The 19,186-nt window shown below is 37.5% G+C and overlaps 1 protein-coding gene across 1 annotated transcript in view; it reads left to right on the top strand.

The window, feature by feature from the left end:
• The window catches only part of LOC122796481, a 506,341-nt gene that overhangs the window by 423,568 nt on the left and 63,587 nt on the right, over window positions 1-19,186 (top strand). Inside the window, exon 4 of the mRNA XM_044064991.1 lies at window positions 2,678-2,800. Coding sequence (XP_043920926.1) covers window positions 2,678-2,800 — 123 coding nt within the window. The remainder of the gene's footprint in view (window positions 1-2,677; window positions 2,801-19,186) is intronic.

Below are 19,186 nucleotides of genomic sequence, written 5' to 3'. Positions count from 1 at the left end.
GTTGCTTGAACAGATTTTTATTGAGAGCCTCCGCGAAAGTAGGTGTGTGTGTTGTGTTGCTGTGTGTGTGTTTTGGTGGTGTAGCTTTTGAGGGACTATGTGATGAGTGGTGTGGTGCAAGTTTTACCTTCTCCTCCTGGCCGTCTATTCCAGTCTTTGGTGAAGAGAGCTTTGCTTCCAGTTTGGCTATATAAGTGATTACTGGGATAACTTTGTTCTCTCCTGCCGGGTGTCTAGTGAATAATCACTTTCCAAAAACTCAGTCTCCAACTTTTAATACTTTGGAATTTTGACAACATTTATCAGGATCAACTCTTTATGCTGATAGGGTTGGACCTTTACTAATAAAGGTCTTTGCTGCTTTCTCATGGTCAGGTTTGGAGTATACTTAGTGTGTCCTCTCAAATAATAGTTTCTGCTGTTTAATACCAATTCAGCTGCTTATTTATGCCTCCATGAAACTGTTCCTTCTAGTTTAACTGGTACAGAAGAAAATTTCAGGTTTTCCCTGTATGCTCTGTCAATTAATTCTACCATAGTTTGAAACGTCTCTTTTCATGCTCAGCAAGCCTTTTCATTTCGACCTTTGAATTTTGCAGTTTTATCAGCTCATCTGAATATATCTTTTAAAGTTTCTTCCATTTTTTCCAGCCTTTTGTTGTTAGAGTTGATATACTCCAGTGTTTTCATATTTTTAATCAGCTGCTCTGTGCACGTTTGACTTGCGGCTTCTAGTAATCTAGAGGAAACAGTATATTGCATCAAAGCAGGAATTTAAACTGCTTTTTTTGCTGAACAGCTGCAGGATTCTTCCCACCTTTTCCAGTTTTTCTTTCAGACTCTGTTTATTTGCTGACATCCAGGCAGTGTACTTGCTACCGAGTAACTAAATTTTACTCAAGCTGATTATATCACTGGCTGTTTTTCAAGTTTCTTTTCACACACTGGGAGACCTGAAGTTAAGCTGTTGATTAGTATGCAGTCATTGGAGAAGTCTCAGTTTTATCTTGGTCTTTACTAGACTTTTCTTTCATTTTATTTTTGTGAAGGTCTGTAATATCAAAGTTGTGTGTGTGTGTAGATATAGGTTACATATATACATGTATAAATACACACACACAGAGATTTTATATATATATATATATATATATATATATATATATATATATATATATATATATATATATATATATACACACAAATATGTTTAAATAGTGGAAATATATATATATATATATATATATATATATATATATATATATATATATACATGTATATAAAATCCAGCACATGTAAATGTGTATTATCTATGCATATTACATTGATTTTTTTTGCTCATTTTAAATGTATTTAAAAAATGAAAATTAGTAGTTCCTTTGATGTACTACCTGAATAGCACGCATGACTAAAGATGGGCAAGGGGTCTTTCTTCCCAGCACCAACTTACTCATGTGCTGATCCAGCTGTTTATGAAATCCCCTTCTATAACAGTACCACTAAACAAAACTGATACTCAGGAATACATGCCCACCAGTAGACCTAGCCCCTTCCTCAGTCCTTACTCTAGTACTAGCCAACATATGTGCATATGCACCCCCCCCCAATAATACTGAAACTTGGTGTATTTGAAAGTTTCATAATTTAATGCACAGCAGACTGAAGGTAATATGATTTGTATGCAAATTGTGTGAAAAGATACTACAGTGGTATGTAGTTTTGTAAAGGATTGCAGTCCTTTAAAGACTTGTTCACACACAGGGGAAACATGTGTAGGTAATGCTTTGAATGGTTTTGCAAGTAAATTACTATTACTGAAAGCCATATTCCTACATTCATTTTCAAGTTTTTGATGACAAGCCATTTGCAAGTGATTTCTTTAAACTGTTTAATAAATGCTAATTGTGGCAGTAAAACAGCTGGTGACATGGTGACAACTGTCTAGTGCAGTGGATTTGCCCAGTGGTACTGACTAGTGAGAGTGAATAACAGGAGTACTGTTAATCTTAGTAGCCAGTGCTGTCACCTTGTCATGTATGGCCATCACTGCAGGGATTTGGTTTTCACTTGCTACTCTCAATTTCAATTTATGTACAATTGTAGGATTCACTTTGTTGTGGTACATAGCTGTGTCCTGTAGCAGTAGGATAGTAACAGCTTGATAGCCACGTATTAATGAGGAGGTGTGGAGACTTGTACCGTTGACCGTACTGGAGGATTAAAAATTCCATTAGCAGTAACTAATCTATGTAGGTCAAAGTACAGCTTTGACGGAGTGAACTTCAGAGGAGTTGACCCTAACTGACATTTTGACACGCACTAATCAACTTAAACCTGATTTGACCATATATCACTTTGTAATATGACTTGTTAATTGATATCTGTATGTATGGGGAAAAAACTTGCTAACTTAGCAAGTAAAGTATTACTTCTGTGAAGAGTATGTGCCATCATTTGTCTGAAATGTAAAAATATATACATTTTGTTTTGGCTATACATGTGTTACTTTCTCCAGGAACCAAATGCACAAAACTTAGTTCAGATATGCCTCTCTCTTTTCTGTCTCCCCATGACTGACACTGAGTGAAGATGCATCTGGAATCCTTTATCTGCAGCAGAGATGCCTTCAAAGCTGGAAACTTTCAAATTGTTTAATATTTTTTCCATTTTACTTTTCTAGGGAGGATCCAAAAGGATACAGCTGAGGTGGTGGGCGATGAAAACTGGACTAAATATGGAGCAAAGCCAAAGCTGTCTGAGCCACCAAGAAATGTTGATCCTGCACCCAAAATCAAAGACTCTGGTAACAATAACTTTACATAAGGGTATTTCTTCTGTTGTAGCTTGCTAGGATGGCGCTTTTTTTTTCACTATCCGAATACAAAGCTATGGGTTAAATAGAAAAAGGTGCTACAGTATGCAAATCATTGTGATGAATACAGAATGCAGTTGATGTATATGTTCAGAAAGACAAAAATCTAGTCATAGTTGATCAGTTCCGATGCTGTCCTATTTAAACCTTACAAGATGTGAATAATAGAAAACGCGCTCTCGTGTTCTGTCATTGAGGGTTTCATTTAAGTATTCATTGCATTTCTATAGACTGGGAAATGGTCTTCCAATTAACAGTTAAGGACAAGGCCAATATTTATCCATTAGCTATAGATTTATTCGTTTATCAAATTATAGTTCTGTTATACTAGATAATGTGTATGGCAATATTTAAGAGTGGAAAAGGGCCACTGGTCTTTAGTTTTGTCTGTATTGCATGACAAATTCACTATAAACTGGACACAATTATGAGGTTAAGGTAGTGTAGCTGAATGTTGTGTGATCACCCAGTGAGGTTTCAGTAAGCTACATCCATCCCTCCCCCTACCCCCATCAAAGCTTGTCTTTCTCAGTACTACTTTGGACGCAGTTGCAGCACTTTTGTACTTTTTTCATTCTCTGATAATATAAGTACAATGAATTCATTAATGGTATTAGCTAGGGAGACCTACCAAATAGACAAGGTCCTGTAAACACAAAAAACTGTTTTATAACTTTCCATCTTATTTGTTACAAGCTAGTTGCTTTTTAAGACCCATTTCAACTGTTTGGTTTGTTTCTCCTTAGTGGTAAGTTTCCTTTTACCTTGTGGATCGTAAACAATTGGTCCATTCCTCAGATAGTCCATAAATATTGATAATAGTCATACAATTATCAGACATTTATAAATATTCCAAGGCTACTGAGTCTTATGATCATTCTCACTTGCCAGTAACCTCTAATGCAGCTCACATTCCCAGCATCCTCTCTCAGGCAGCATCTCATTAATGCAGAATGCTCATACTGGAGTAAATTTGTGTGAACATACCACCATTTAAAACAGTCATCAAAGAATGTGCTTCTATAGACTAGACCCAGTTTTATGGAACAAATTCTCACCGAAAATCAAAAGATCTAAAAACTCTAATTTCAAAAATGTCCCTCAAAAAACACCTGCACAATGAGTCCGACTGTATGTGCTACAGGGATAGTGGCTAGATTTTGCTATTTTGCTTACTCTCAGCCAGACTTAAGCATATAGTCGCTAAATTGTACTTAAAGGCAGTTTATTTATATATATTTTTTCTCCATTTAACCTTGCATATATGTCTAATATATTGCCTACAGTGGGAATAACCAAGATCATACCATAAATAATTTGGGGGACCCATGTGTGTGAGAAAGCATTAGTACTAGAGAGGGCAGTCCTGAGGCAAATATTCTGTTACCCATCCATAGATGCAAGTTGCACTAAAATATGGGCAAGGATGAACTTTGCTTTGTGTGGATGAGGAGTCTGTTCCACACCAGTGATCTCCTTTGTGAAATATACCTGTCCCCCCAAACCGTTCTGTTGCTGCAGAAGAGGTTTAGATCCCTAAACAGAGCATTTCTGATGTCCTTTGACTTATCATTGAGTGGTAAATCTCTCAGTAATGGGTCAGAGGATGCCTTAGGTAAACTCTTAGTAGTTTGTATGATGTCAGTCAGTCCATGTATGACATATTGTTTAGGCCTTGCATCCTTTTAGTGAGGTACCACTGTGGGTGTTCCAGTTGGGGTGTGTGTGTGTGGACAGATGCATGCCAAAGGGGACAGGTTTAATGAGCACTGAGTAAATGGGGCCAATAACATTGACAGGTTTAGATGCAATCCCTTTGTTTATAAGCTGCACAGTAGAGAAGGTCATTTTACAACTTTGGACAATGGCTGACTGAAAGTTAGGTCACTGTCCGCATAAGTTCCCAAATCCTGAGCAACTGGGTCACTTTTCAAAGGATACAATAATGCATTTTTATTAATTTAGTTTGTCAGATTTTGGCACCATTTTTTTTTCTGGGACAAACCTTCCTACAGGATGACAAAGTCATTTGAGGGGTCCATTGACTGCTCCTACATTGCAGTCATCTGCAAACTTAATCAACCAGAGTCCTTTAGTACTAGCTTTCACTTCAGAAAAATAGATGCTAAACAGGAGTGGTCCCAGGACCAACCCTTGGGGGAACTTCACTGGTGACTGGTCTTTTTGTTTGGGTAACTTCCCCAATTTTAATTCCATGTGACCTATCTGTGAACCAGCTAGAAATCCAGTATGTGATTTATGGGTTTATTCCCAATTTGTTTATTATTTTTTCTGCCTGAGTGGAAGACTGAAAAGTTTTGGTATGGTCAAAGTATGCAGTATGTGCCATACCATTTTTGCCTTCATCCATTGCTTTGGTGACCTTTTCTAAAATGCCCACCAGGTTAAGTATGACCTACCTTTGACCAATCTAAACTGAGAGGACTCCAAAGTTTGGAGGTTCCATATGTCTTTATTGCTTATCCATAAGTCGTTCTATGCTTTGTATATGAGGCTGGTAAGACTTGTCTAATTGTGTGGGTCTGTGGAAAGTCATCCCTTATGAAGGAAAATAACTGTAGCTGTTCTCCATTCACTTGGTGCATAGGCTGCATGGAGAATAAGGTTGAACAGTGTTTGTTACAGGGTTGCAAAGTCATGTTTCTTGCTATTGTAGATGGATCCAGAGATACTATCAGGACCTATTGATGCAGTATTTTTCACTTTTCAACCAACTTTTAGGACTTTGTCTTTTGTAATAGCTGGAAGCAAGTCTGTTTCAGATGCATCTTGTAGCATAGATGAAGGGAAAAGGTTGAGCTGAATTTATTGACCAGCAGATTCATGGTAACATTGTGAATGATCAGCTTAGTGCATTTACTGCATTGTGTTTCTGTGATTACAAACCCAAGTAAAAAAAAAGCCTTATGATTTACTTTTGGTTTGGCTGATTATTTTAGTCTCAAACTTTGCTTTTGTGAGTTTTTCAGTGATGAGGGCTCTCTGATTTTTGGAATTATTCTGCTTGACTTACTTGACTTTAGGTCAAAATTATCTTATTACACAGGTTGTTGATTTTATGATTCCACCATAGGGGTTGCCTCCTGGGATTTGCCCTGCATTTGTTCCTACAGGGAGTTGTTTACATGCTGATATACTGTGGTGGTGAACAGTTCCATCTATTCAGTGGAGTTAACTGGGTTTGGTGGGGATCTGATGTTTGCCAGTGTATAGTTTGGGAGCAGGTAGGTTTGTCTTGGAAAACATTTTAAAGGCACCTTAGGTGGAAGGGATCTCTGGTTTCAGTTTTATTTCAAAGGAGATGGCTTTATGGTCAGACCTAACAAGTGATGAAGATATCCAAAGGATGGTGCAAGATGCCCCCATATTAGTAAGGACAAGATCAAAGATAATGATCCCCCTGGTGGGTACTGTGCTTGTGCATTAGCAGTGATGTAGAGTTCATAATCAGTAGTTTGGTATCCTAGATCACCTAGGAAAATGGTATTGGGTTTCCATAGATAGATATCATGGTTTTCTTTGGTCATAGAGGGAAGCATATATAGCTAGCTTATATATGATACGTGATCTTTCTGATGGTTGTTTGGACACGAAGAAGCTCTAATGCATCCTGTTACTTTCCCAGTCTTGGAATGAGTCTTTCCGGGTTGAAAGATCAGGCAGCTCTACTCCTTTTCCTCTGCACTGTAGTAGTGTAAATGTATGGAGGGCATTATAGCCCTGCACAGCCAGAGTGCTCTGCATTGCTTTAAACCATGTCTGCGTCATTAACCTTTAGACAGAACCATATTTCTAAATGCATTCAACTGTAAACTGCTATTCTTCTGTTATTGTCCACTCCTAGTTGCTAAACTTTATTCTGACATAACAGTTCATAATAGTTATGCCATTTGTTCAATTTTAATCATCAAAACCGTCATTAGTTAAGGCATATGTTAACTTTGTAACTAAAGAAAAGCATTCTCAAAAATAGCTTCAGCCATTTTAAACATTTTTACTTAAAAGTATCAGAAACTGCAGCACTTATCCATTTATCAGGGATAAATTTTGATAATATCTAAAAAGTCTACAGTTGCAAATATTTTCAGGGCCATGGTTATTAACTCTGCATTTTATATTGCACCCCCATGAATACAAGTCCCTTGTGAATTTTTCATCTTGTGCTGGTTAGGATATTTGCTCTGCAGGTTTCTTTCTTTGTAAAAACTGTGAGCATACTTGTTTGGTAATACCTAGGTGATCACAGTTTAAATGATGAAATTCTCCTCACTGTAATATTGATTTGCATGTTTCAGTACACTATATTGGCTGTTTTCATTTGTGCATCTATTAACTGCTTGTACAATTATAGCTTTGGGTCGTGACTGGCAAGGGTCCACGGAGCAGTCCAAGCTACCTGATTAACAAGTAAATGAAAATAAACATATTTTCCTGCTTTCTGGAGAATATGTAAATAAATAATAGTGCCCTTGCTGCGCAAACATATTTATAGGAGCTTGAAGGATCACTTTATAAGTGGGATTTGAAAGTGGCTAGCAGACAGAACCCAAAGTACTTCTGCTAAATAAGTTGGAAGTAGAAGTTGCAAGGAGGAATATGCATCATTCGCCCACTTGTGGTATATTATTTTCAGTGGACATGTGGTTTGTGATTCCTTGGAGAAACAAAGCATACAATATAGTTACCTGAATATTTTTTCCATAATTCTACAACTGTGTTATCTTGAAATGTTTATTATTTACATGGCTTGCACCAGAATTTGATTAAAATGAAAAGCCTGTGGGTCAAAAAAACACATTGACCTGAGTGAGTAATTAGCTCAGCATACTGAAATTCATCAAAAGACCCGCGGTGGTGGTGCTGTGGTAGTGTTGTCGCCTCACAGTAAGATGCTGTCTGGTTCGATTCTCAGCTGCGTGGAGACATGTGTGAATGGGCGTACCTTCGTTGAAGGTTGTGCATCAGGGCTGGTAACTCGGCACATAAAAATCAACTACCAATCATTAGCAGACTGGAGTCCCGCTGTGGCGACCCCTAACCGAAAAGCTGAAAGACAAAACAACATACTGAAATTCATCAAAAGCATGCAAAGTTCTTCACATCAACATGACCGTGATTAGCACTACATTTGAAATACAGTTTTTCATCACATGTTAAAATTCAAGTGAGAGAGAATTCAGCAAAGTTTTTAGCAAATGTATCTGCATATTATGAAGTAAATTTGATAACGTCCAGCCTAGATATTCATAATCTTATGTCTTGGTTGAAGATTTAGGAGTAAGGTCTGGTTTACACTTAAGTGATTTAATAAATTAGTTTGCTAAAACAGAATTGATGCCATCATGTACTAAGGGATAAATGTTTTGTGCAAAATTTCCAAGAGATTAAAATGGTTGTAGAATAAATTACTACTTGTATTAAAATTTAAAGCTGAACAGCATCCATTTGTGTGAAAGTGAAGCGTGATAAAGTAAAATAATTCACCAAGCAGCTTTGCTCCTCCATCTAAAATGGAAATATCTTGATATACTATAACTGGTATCCATATTATCTGTTTAGTGATGTTGCTGTTGGGGGTTAGTAACCATGTGAAGCCGTTGTAATGTATATGTTGCAGAACTGAACTCTTGATCACTTCATTTTAAATGCATAGTGTCATGTTGATGCATTCATATTTAGAGCTGTATATTTTCAGCACTTCGTTAAAACTCAAGGTAGAGGGACTAAACTTGTGTTTATGATGCAAATTGTTTCTTCTACGTAAATCACTACAGCTCTCATAAACAAAAAGTCTAAAGTACTTGTAGTGCATGGAGTACCCTGATTACACTTGGTTCAGTGCTGCTATAGCAGTAGGCCCGACCTAAAATTTAGAGATGTAGTTAACAGTGTCTGCACTAAAAGCTGACAATGCTGACCAGTAAACATCAGCAGGGAATGAAACAGCTGTTTCAACTCCCATTTCTACCTGCTGTCTGCTGAAGTACACAAAATATTTTAAATTTCTTTCCTTACGCAAGGAATACGTAAGACATAGTTCATAGATTAGTACTAGGCTAACTTCCCTTGTTGGACCATTTTTTAAGCCTAGCCAAATGCACCCTGTGAGAATCAAACCCCGTAACTTGTGTCTGTAAGGCAAACACCTTAACCATTATGCCAACCTCCCACCTCATCACCTTAACCATTATGCCAACCTCCCACATATCAACTTCCCCCACTGTTTTACTGACTTTCAAATCCAGAGCAATAGTCTTTTCTCCATACACTAAAAAGAATTTTGAGAAAGACAGCAGATTATAACCCTACATTGTGTTCTCAACATGGATGCCAAGATTCACCTCTCAAACTTTGCTCTCAAGATTCACCTCTCAAACTTTGCTCTCAAGATGAATTTCTTGGCATGCGTGTCTTGAATATGCAATAGTGGTTATGGTCACAGATCTGCTCGTGATCCTCTATGCTGAAGATGTTAAGGTAGAACATATACAAGTCTGACTGGATAACATTAAAATTATCTTGTCAATTGTCATGTTTTAGTATCAGCCTCCTTTTCTAATATTTTCTACATGGGATCGGGGTGTGACATCAATTGTCGCCAACTCTCCCAATTCTTATTCATGTCCAACTCTCTCAGGTCTTTGTTCACGCAATCTACTTGTCTGCTGGCTGGGCATCCTTATTTTCTCTTGCCTTCTTCCCAACTCTCCCAAAATATTATTCACCAAATCATTGTCTGCTTTTCTACACATGTGCCTAAACCACATTTAAACTGTTCTGTCTGATCATCTCTGCAAGTAGAGTCACTTTGACTTCCACTCTGTCATCATTTCTTCATCTGTACCACAGTGTGCATTTTATCAACCATCTCAGGCATTTCATCTACATCTCTAGCTACCTCAGCTGCTTTGCCTTCCTTTTCTGAGCCATACAGAAGTACTGGTTGTAACACTGTTGTACAACTTTTCAGTTTCTTTGGCTTTCTTCGCTCAAGTGCTATACTGATCATATCTCTTAAGTGTCCAGATTTTCACCTCATATTTGTGGTCTATTGATGATAAAATTTGTTTTTCTGGTAAATCTCTTGGGTGATCTCAGGATAGAAGTCTCTAAATGATATACAGTGGAAATAAAAAGTTTTCGTATCCCTGTTAAAATGCCACGCTTTTGTGATATAAAAAAAATGAGACCACAATAAATCATTTCAAAACGTTTACCACCTCCAGTGTGACCTATAACATGTACAATTTAATTGAAAAACAAACCTGTTATGGGGAAAAAAATATAAAAAATAAAAAATGTACAATAAGCTGGTTGCATAAGTGTGCACACCCTTAAACTAATACTTTGCTGAAGCACATTTTGATTTTAATTACACCATTCAGTCTTCTTGGGTAGGAGGCTATCATAATGGCACATCTTGACTTGGCAATATTTGCCCACTCTTCCTTGCAAAAGTGTTCCAAATCTGTCAGATTGCAAGGGCATCTCTTGTGCATAGCCCTATTCTGGTCACCCCACAGATATTAGATTTAGGTCTGGGCTCTGGCTGGACCATTCCAAAACTTTAATTTTCTTCTGGTGAAGCCATTCTTTTATTGATTTGGATGTATGCTTGGTGTGTCATTGTCATGTTGAAAGGTGAAATTCCTCTTCATCTTCAGCTTTCTAGCAGATGCCCGAAGGTTTTGGGCCAAATGTGACTGGAATTTGGAACTATTCATAATTCCCTCCATGTTGACTAAAGCTCAGTTACATCTGAAGAAAAGCAACCCCAAAGCATGATACTGCCACCACCATGCTTCACCATGGTGATGGTATTCTTTTGGTGATGCAAAGTGTTTTTGTGCCAAACATACCTTTTGGAATTGTGGCCAAAAGTTCAACCTTGGTCTCATCAGACCATAACACATTTTCCCACATGCTTTTGGGAGACTTGATGTATTGTTTTGCAAATTTTAGCTGGACCTAGGTGTTTTTCTGTGTAAGAAAAGGCTTCCATCTTGCAACCCTACCCCGTAGTCCAGACATAATGAGAATATGGGAGATTGTTGTCATATATAGTATACAACCAGTACTTGCCAGAAATTCCTGCAGCTCCTTCAGTGTTGCTGTAGGTCTCTTGGCAGCCTCCCTTACCAGTTTTCATCTGGTGTTTTCATCAATTTTGGAGGGATGTCCAGTTATTTGCAATGTCATTGTTGTCCCATATTTTCTCCACTTTTTGATGACAGTCTTCACTGTGTTCCATGGTATATCCAATGCTGTGGAAATATTTCTGTACCCTTCCCCTGACTGATGCCTTTCAACAATGAGCTCCCTTTGATACTTTGTAAGCTCTCTGCGAACTATGGCTTTTGTTGTAGCAGGCAACTGAGTAAATGTCAGGAAATGTCAGGAAAATACTGCTAGTTCAGCTGAACTTTATCTGGGGTTAATCAGAGAGACTAATTGATGGCAGGTGTGTCCCCAAGAAGACTGAATGCTGTAATTAAATCAAAAGGTGCTTCAACAAAGTATTCATTTAAGTGTGCACACACATGCAACCAGCGTATTGTACATTTTTTATTTTTTATATTTTTACCCCTAACAGATTTGTTTTTCAATTGAATTGTACAGGTCATAGGTCACATTAAAGGAGGGAAAAGTTTGAAATTATTTATTGCGGTCTCATTTTTTATAGCACAAAAACCTGGCATTTTAACAGGGGCGTGTACACTTTTTATATCCACTGTACGTTTGAGTTTCAGACTTCAAATCCTTCAAAAATGTATATCAAAACCAGTGCTATTTTAGCAACCTTCCAAGTTTATAAGAACAATATTTAAAATCTGTCCCTATCTTTGCCCCCCATTCTTGATACTGTTTGCCAATTGTCTGCAGCAACTCTGATTTTAGCTTTGACCTCTTAATTCAGTTACTTTTCTTTCCCGTTATCCCTACCAGACACTTGAAGCTGTTACTCTATTCAACTATTTTCCCCCTCTCTCTCAATTTTCATCATCTTCTGATTTCTCTCATTTGCTGCCATGACATCTGCCTTGTTTGTACCCAGTTTTGTGCCATGTGCCTTCAGGTTTGCATTCTCTTTCCTCATTTGCTGAATTTCCTGTTCAGAGTTTCATTGTAGTTCCACATCATTTGCATGCAGCAGCTTTGCTGATCTGTCCCCTGAGATCTGCTAATGCAGTTCATCAGTAGTATAAACAGCAGTGGGCTCAAAGCTCAACCTTTATGTATACCCACTAAAACTGGAAACCCATCCGGGAGTTTGGACACACTGTTCATACTGCTGTTGTTTGGCCTTGTACTTGGCTTGCACTAAATCTACCGAGGTTTCCTGGACTTCAGACTATTGCAGGTTTGCCCAAATCTGCTTTCTTGGGATCTTGTCATATGCTTTCTCCAAGCTGAAAAAATACTCTTTCCTCATCTCCAACTTCTTTTACTGTCTGTCTGTGAGTTGAATATATTGAGTCAATTATGCTGCATCCTGATCTGAATCTGAGCTGCTCCTTTCCCATCACACTTTCTACTACACTCCATATTTGTTCCTAATCACAGTCTCCAATTTCATATGGTGTTTGATACCTTTGTAATGCCCACAGCACTTCATCTCTTTTGTTCTTACACATTGGTACTAGAATGTTTATTGTGCAGTCTTTTGAGTTGCACCTTTGACTATATACTGCTATGAGTACCCACAGGAGTCATTTCTCCCAAGTTGTCCATCATCTTTTTCATGCATGCCATGAGTTAGTAACCATACTGTATTCCCAGACATAATTTTTTCCTTAGTGCTATTCTGACTTCCAGGATGTGTGCTTCCTCCTTCACCAAAGGCAGTGCATGGGTAGGCAAGCTTCTGTGGTGGTCTTCATTCAGAAGCTGCTGTTGCCTTTTGTTGATCTGTGGGCTGATGAGCATATTTTTGCTGCCACCTCAGTTGAACAGTGTGACGACTCTGATATCGGTCTTGTTGCCTTGTAGCCAAATGGTTACTTTGTATCATCTCCTCCCTCACTTTCCAGAAGCAGATTGCGTCTCTAATGCCGTGTGCTTTGCTAGTGAGTCACCTGTCTTAGACTCTCTAAGCAGCCAGTATTCCTTCTTTACCTCACACTTTTTCCTGTGCTCCTTTCTTTTGATAGCTAACTAGACTTCTTCATTCCACTACCAGCTTTCCTTGTCTCTTACTTTCGTGCCTAGCTTGATTATATAATCTGTTTTATTGTTTTCACACGTTAGTTTGAGATGCTGCCATTCTTCCTCTTCTTTGTGGATGCTACAGCCAGAGTATTTCCTTGAATGGAACTCCCAGTTCTTCAGCCTACTCTCTGTTGACCTTGGCTCCATCTCTGACCACTGTTTGCAGCTGATTGTGGTCACCACTGCTTTATGCCGTGGGCCGGCTGCTTCACCAGAGTGAACAATGTGTTGACTACCGTCAAGCTATTTGCCATACAGGAGTCTAGAATTGCCTCCCCTTTATTACTGTTGCCTCACCTATGTGAAAAAGAGAACTCCCATATCCTATTCTCTGCTCTTGTAGGAGCATTCAGGTCCCCCATTATCAGCACCAACTGTTGTCCTACTTTAAATGGAAGGGTGGATGGGTGGATAGGTTGGTTCTGTAACTGCTGCCTGATTGCAATCTTCCTCACATTATAGCCTTGCTGTGGGACTTAGGACAGTGTTCATAATTCAGACTATTTTGATACTGGACTGCCTTGAGTCTGTAAAGAATTCTGTTGAAACCATGACTGCAGTCAGAAGGCTGTTTCTCACCAAAATTCCATAGGCATTTCTAATCTGTCCTCTCATTGAGTAATAGATTCTAGATTCAAAGTCAAGTGGCTTTACTGCACTGCATTTGACCTTATTTCCGTGAATACACAATATGGACCCTGTCCTCATCCTTTGTCATCAACCTCCAATCTGCTTCCTGTCCGTGAACCTATATTCAGTAAAGAATTCTTTATCTCGCCTATTTTTGGTGACTATAGTTAATGTGACTGAGGTGCCTAAAACCAGCTCTTTAACTGTCGAATGGCTGCCCCTTTCACAATGCACAGTCTTCAATCCATGCTGTCCTGTTTAGACGGTACTGCCCACACTACTGCCTGAAGTGGTTGGTCTGCACAATTCTTCCTTCTACAGGCGCCAGCTAGATTCTGTGGTGCTGCCCATGACTACATTCAGTTTGGGTATATGTGGTTGATATACTTGTAAAGATGAACCTTTTGGTGGAAACACCCAGCATGTTTTTGGGAGGTAGGAAGAACCCTAGGCAGACATGGGGAAAAATTTAGACTCTACACAGGCAGTGGCTGGAAGTCAGGATCTAGCTGTGCCCTATCTTCTGATCTTTTTCTACTTGGTTGGAAGAGGGTATTTCCTCCACAGAAGTAAAGGTTTCCATAGAGGTGCACCAATATAATGTATGTCAGCTTTTTTTATTAGGAAATATCAAATATTCATTGGGTTTAAGATGTTTATACCCAGTTGTGGACATTGCTGCTCTAATTTGTTTGGAAATTGCAACTTGCAAGGATACCAGCTCTCTGTAAGGACAGCTGTGTTTAGCACAGTTTGTAAAAGTACATCTCAAGAGTTCTACATTTAAACTGAGATAGAAGGTAGACAGAGTGATGGACGCAGAAGAGGTTCCAGTTTATGCAGAAGACAGAAGGTAAAAAATTAAATGCAGAATGTAGCAGAGAAAGAAACCAGGTGACCTGGATTATGTATTGATAGCATTACTGTGTGATGCAGGGAGGTTCGGTAGGAAAATTGATTTGCAGCAAGCATTGGTGCAAGAGAGGAGGATGTACATGTTGGGATCTCAGAAATAAGGGCCAGTAATAAAAATCAATGGGTCATGAGAGTGCCTAAGTATAACTGGTGCAGGAATGACAAAGATATGAATAGGAGTGGAGTAGCAGGTTCCATAAATTAAAGCATAAGATATGTTTCAGGTAATTGGAAGAACAATGACAAACCAAGAATGGGGTAAAGGACCAGCAGGTTCAGCATCTGGTTTAGTGCCCTGGCAGATAAAGGAAAGTAGGAGAAGTGATGCAACGATGCATTGTATTGTGTCTCAGACCCACCAGGACCAGAACACATGGGGAAAAAGGCAGTTTCTCAGAGATGATAATGGGAGCGATTTTACTGTAAACCGCTATCAGTGATGATGGAGTCTGCACTTTCCCTGTTGTGACTGTGGAGCTGGTATATATGTGTGGGAGTGTCCTCAATGTATACTAACACAGTGAAACGCGGCAGTGATGAATCTGCAAAATTACTATTTCCTCGCTAAAGCGAAAGCATGATCACAGTAAATGGTGTGTAATGGTTGTTACAGTGACTGTGAAATATAAATGTAGTAAACATTAAGAATTGTTGGCAATCTGGTGAACCACAGCAGTAAATGGCTGTAATGCCAGAATAGTACAGCGTACTGATGTGCCAACAATGGTCAAGCTCTATTGCTACAAGGGCAGAGGAATAGGAGTGCAAATATAATGGGCCCCTATTGTCAGTTTGCAGATAGAACTGCTATTGTTATTTCACTGCATCAAGTCTTCCAGCAGCAGAGTACACAAAGCTGTGAAATGGGCAGCAGACAGAGGTGTCTTAAGTGCTGAAGAATGTAGTAGCAGTTAGCAATCAGAGAATACCTCAGTGGTTTCTTTATAATTGTAATCTGAGAATACCTCAGTGGTTTCTTTATAATTGTATGCTACGTCAGTGGAGTAATTTAGAAATGCGGGATAGGTCAGGGAAAGTTCCACGTTCCTCTGTGCACATCACTTTTGTACATTGTACATCAGTATGTAGCTCTGTTCTGCAGCACAGATTCTATTGAGTAATTGTTACCCTGTAAGATGATGTCCATTTTTGGTATGTTGCAGCGCATGTTGGTGAAAACACTTGTATCTATAGAGCAGTATTCAACAATGCGCCACATGTTGTGCAGTACATTCCAGATGTGGGATCTGGACTGCATAATGACAGCCCAGCAAAAAATGGTGGTAGCACTCACTAACACAAACTTTAAGCAAACAGCAAGTGCACATAAGCCAACCAAAATAATCGTGTTGTGATGCTCAGTATATAGTAAATCTGAACCAGCGCAAGAGCAGTAGCCCATTTCATCACTTCAAAACTTGCTGAACTAGTTATAAATGCAGGAAATCAGTGTAATAATTTTAATACTGGCACGTTTTCTAAATGAAGATAAGAAATGGTCACTTCTTAGGTGTTGTGGAATCGGAGTAGTGGGTAAAGCCAACACTAGTCTTGGGTGTGTTTTGGGGAAGAGCAATAACATCTGCATGCAAATAAATGATAGTTCTGTTCCCAAGATTCACTAACATGAGATCTCATTTTTTTCCATGTTCAGCTCACAACAGTGCAAAAAATGTACAGTGTATATGCATGTTTATGATGTGTACATTTTTATAAAAGCATGTGTGTATGTGAATAAATATGGATATATGTGTATAGATAGAGGTATCTGTGATTATTTATAATATAATATTTTTTTTATATATGTATAAAATGTGTATCTCATTCAGGAAAATGTTTATTTTGGTAAGCTTTGCTTTTACTGCAACACCAGTCAGTGGTAGTAAACCTATCGTGGGGTGGACATGGGTTAGATTCTGTAGTAACTGAGGTGATATTGAAGGTAATTCCCTTTTACTGGTATCAGTATTGCCCTTTTTTGTTTTCTGGTCTTGTACCCTAAAAGGAGCTTCCATTTGCATACTTGTTCTTTAACAGCTGCACCTTTTATGTTTCCAGTCGTTAATTGCTTAGAATTTTTCAAGGCTGTCCATAGCACCTCTTATGGCAGATACAAAAGGAGTTAAGTGGGTTTCCATACAAGGACATTTAGACATAACACAAATTAATGAATCACAGTTTGGTTTATAACAATTAGTCTGCTTCAACAGGCTAGGAATTTTTACCCCTGACTGAGTTAGCTTATAGTATTTGTAATTATGGAGTGAAGGCACTATAGCTCAAGCTACAGAACAGAACACTGGTCAGTTTGATTCCACAAGAGAACTTGCTGCACATCAGTGAAGCCTGGTTTCTAATGTATTAAGATGTCAAGTTAGCACACATTGCTTTTAATGAGGTCAGTTTTTGCAATCCACTCTTAGCCAAGAATACAAAATAACTACTGCTCCTCTGTTTATGATGAGAGGGTCAGGCCATCAGGCCAGGTCGCCATTTGCTGTATATAAAATCAACAGTGCAAATGTTGCTCAGCAGAATATGCCCTGTGTTACATGCATTTAAGAAATATATTTGCTTGTGCAACATTCCTTGTGTGTGTCACAAAAACAACGAAAAAGAGCAAAGGCAACAGCCTGAAAAACAACGCCAGTTCAGAGAAGAAATTTATTACAGCTTAGCGCCTCGGCATAGTAGCCTTCAATGAGTATAATTACAAACACACACCCACTCCAATATATAGCATAATTAATCAAGCAATTAAATCAATTAACCAATAAAAATATATAATAACATTTAAAAGGGAAATATCTAAGTTACAAGAAAGATGCAATACTAGTCACACAAATTTATAATAAACATTTTAAATTTACTTCCAAATTCAAACCATTAGGAGACATAGTATTATACTTCAAAATATAAATGGTTTCTTTAAATAACAAAATATTTTTAATTAATTTATCATCTCCAGTTCTAATGAAAATATTTTCTAAAACACAACATTCAAACATTTCTATATTACTGTTATGACATTCCATAAAATGTACAGCAATAGGGCTAGTTAGTACTCTTTTTTTGATATCTCTAACATGCTCCTGCATTCTAGTTTTAAATTTTCTTTTTGTCTCACCAATATAGTATAATTTACAGGGACATCTAACACAATAAATAACCCCTACAGAATTACATGAAAAATTATTAGTAGGAATAAATGGAATACCATTAATATTGTCAAAATATGGTTTAATAAATTTACATATATTACACTGGCCACAAGGATTAGTACCTACTGTAATCAAATTTGTATATATATTATCTAATGGAGAAATATAATAAGTATTAATTAATTTATCAGATAAATTTTGGCCTCTCTTGTAAGATATTTTAGGAACAACAGGGAAAATTTTATAAAGATTTTTATCTGAAATTAAAAATTTCCAAAAATATTTAATAATATTCCAAATTCTATCACTACATAAATTGTATGTAGTGACAAAATAAATATCTTGCACTTCATGTGTAGAACTCCTTAAACATTTATTATAATTACTATTAGAACTAACCTCATTAATAAAAGGCAAGTAGATATTCATTTCCATATTTTTACTAATAATCGATTTATTACCATTAATGGAACTGGTTTTATTCATTAATTTATTAATACAAAAATCTAATATATCCATATTATATCCTCTTTTTAAGAACATAATGATACTATCATATATATTCTGTTCTAAATCAAATTCATTATTACACAATCTGGATAATCTTATAATTTCTCCATAGGGAATAGCAGATAAAGTATGAGGGGGATGGCAACTTGTGCCATAAAGGAACTGATGACCATCCATAAACTTACGATATACAGTAGTATGATCACCCAATATACCTGTTAACAAAATATCTAGAAAATGGACTTGACCACCAAATTGTAAACCATCAAACCGTAGATTATATTTATTATTATTAAGATCTGAAAAAAACTCATGAACATATTCAATACCACCGCTACAAAGAAATATTAAATCATCTATGTAGCGGTAGTAACACAAGACATGATGTTTATAAAATTTATTAGTGTATACATATTCTAACTCAAATTTACCCATAAAAAGATTGGCATACATGGGGGCAAAAGATGCCCCCATAGCAGTGCCCTTCAGTTGATGGTAAATAGATTGATTGAAACTAAAGAAATTATTAGATAAACAAAAGGAAGTCAAGTCCATGATATAGTGGGTGGTAGGATTATCTCCCAAAAAATAAAATAAAATAGAATATGCCCTGTGTTACATGCATTTAAGAAATATATTTGCTTGTGCAACATTCCTTGTGTGTGTGCCTGTGAGAGCAGTTATTAACTTTGTTAGCTTGCCAGTCATATAGCCTCCTTTTGTATATTAAAACGAGATACATGATGCATTGGATTAGGTTTGTTTGACACAGCAGCATCAATACTGAGTACGTCACTTGTCTGTAAATATTTAGTGTTCTTAATGGCTGATATGCTAGCTTTTTTTGTAAAGTAAAAAGCTGCAAATAAGC

The sequence above is a fragment of the Protopterus annectens genome, chromosome 3.part0, assembly GCF_019279795.1.
Source record: "Protopterus annectens isolate FY-2018-M chromosome 3.part0, PAN1.0, whole genome shotgun sequence".
In the NCBI taxonomy this organism is placed as follows: domain Eukaryota; kingdom Metazoa; phylum Chordata; order Ceratodontiformes; family Protopteridae; genus Protopterus; species Protopterus annectens.
The sequence above is the reverse complement of the archived record's forward strand: the minus strand, read 5'-3'. Positions and strand labels throughout refer to the sequence as shown.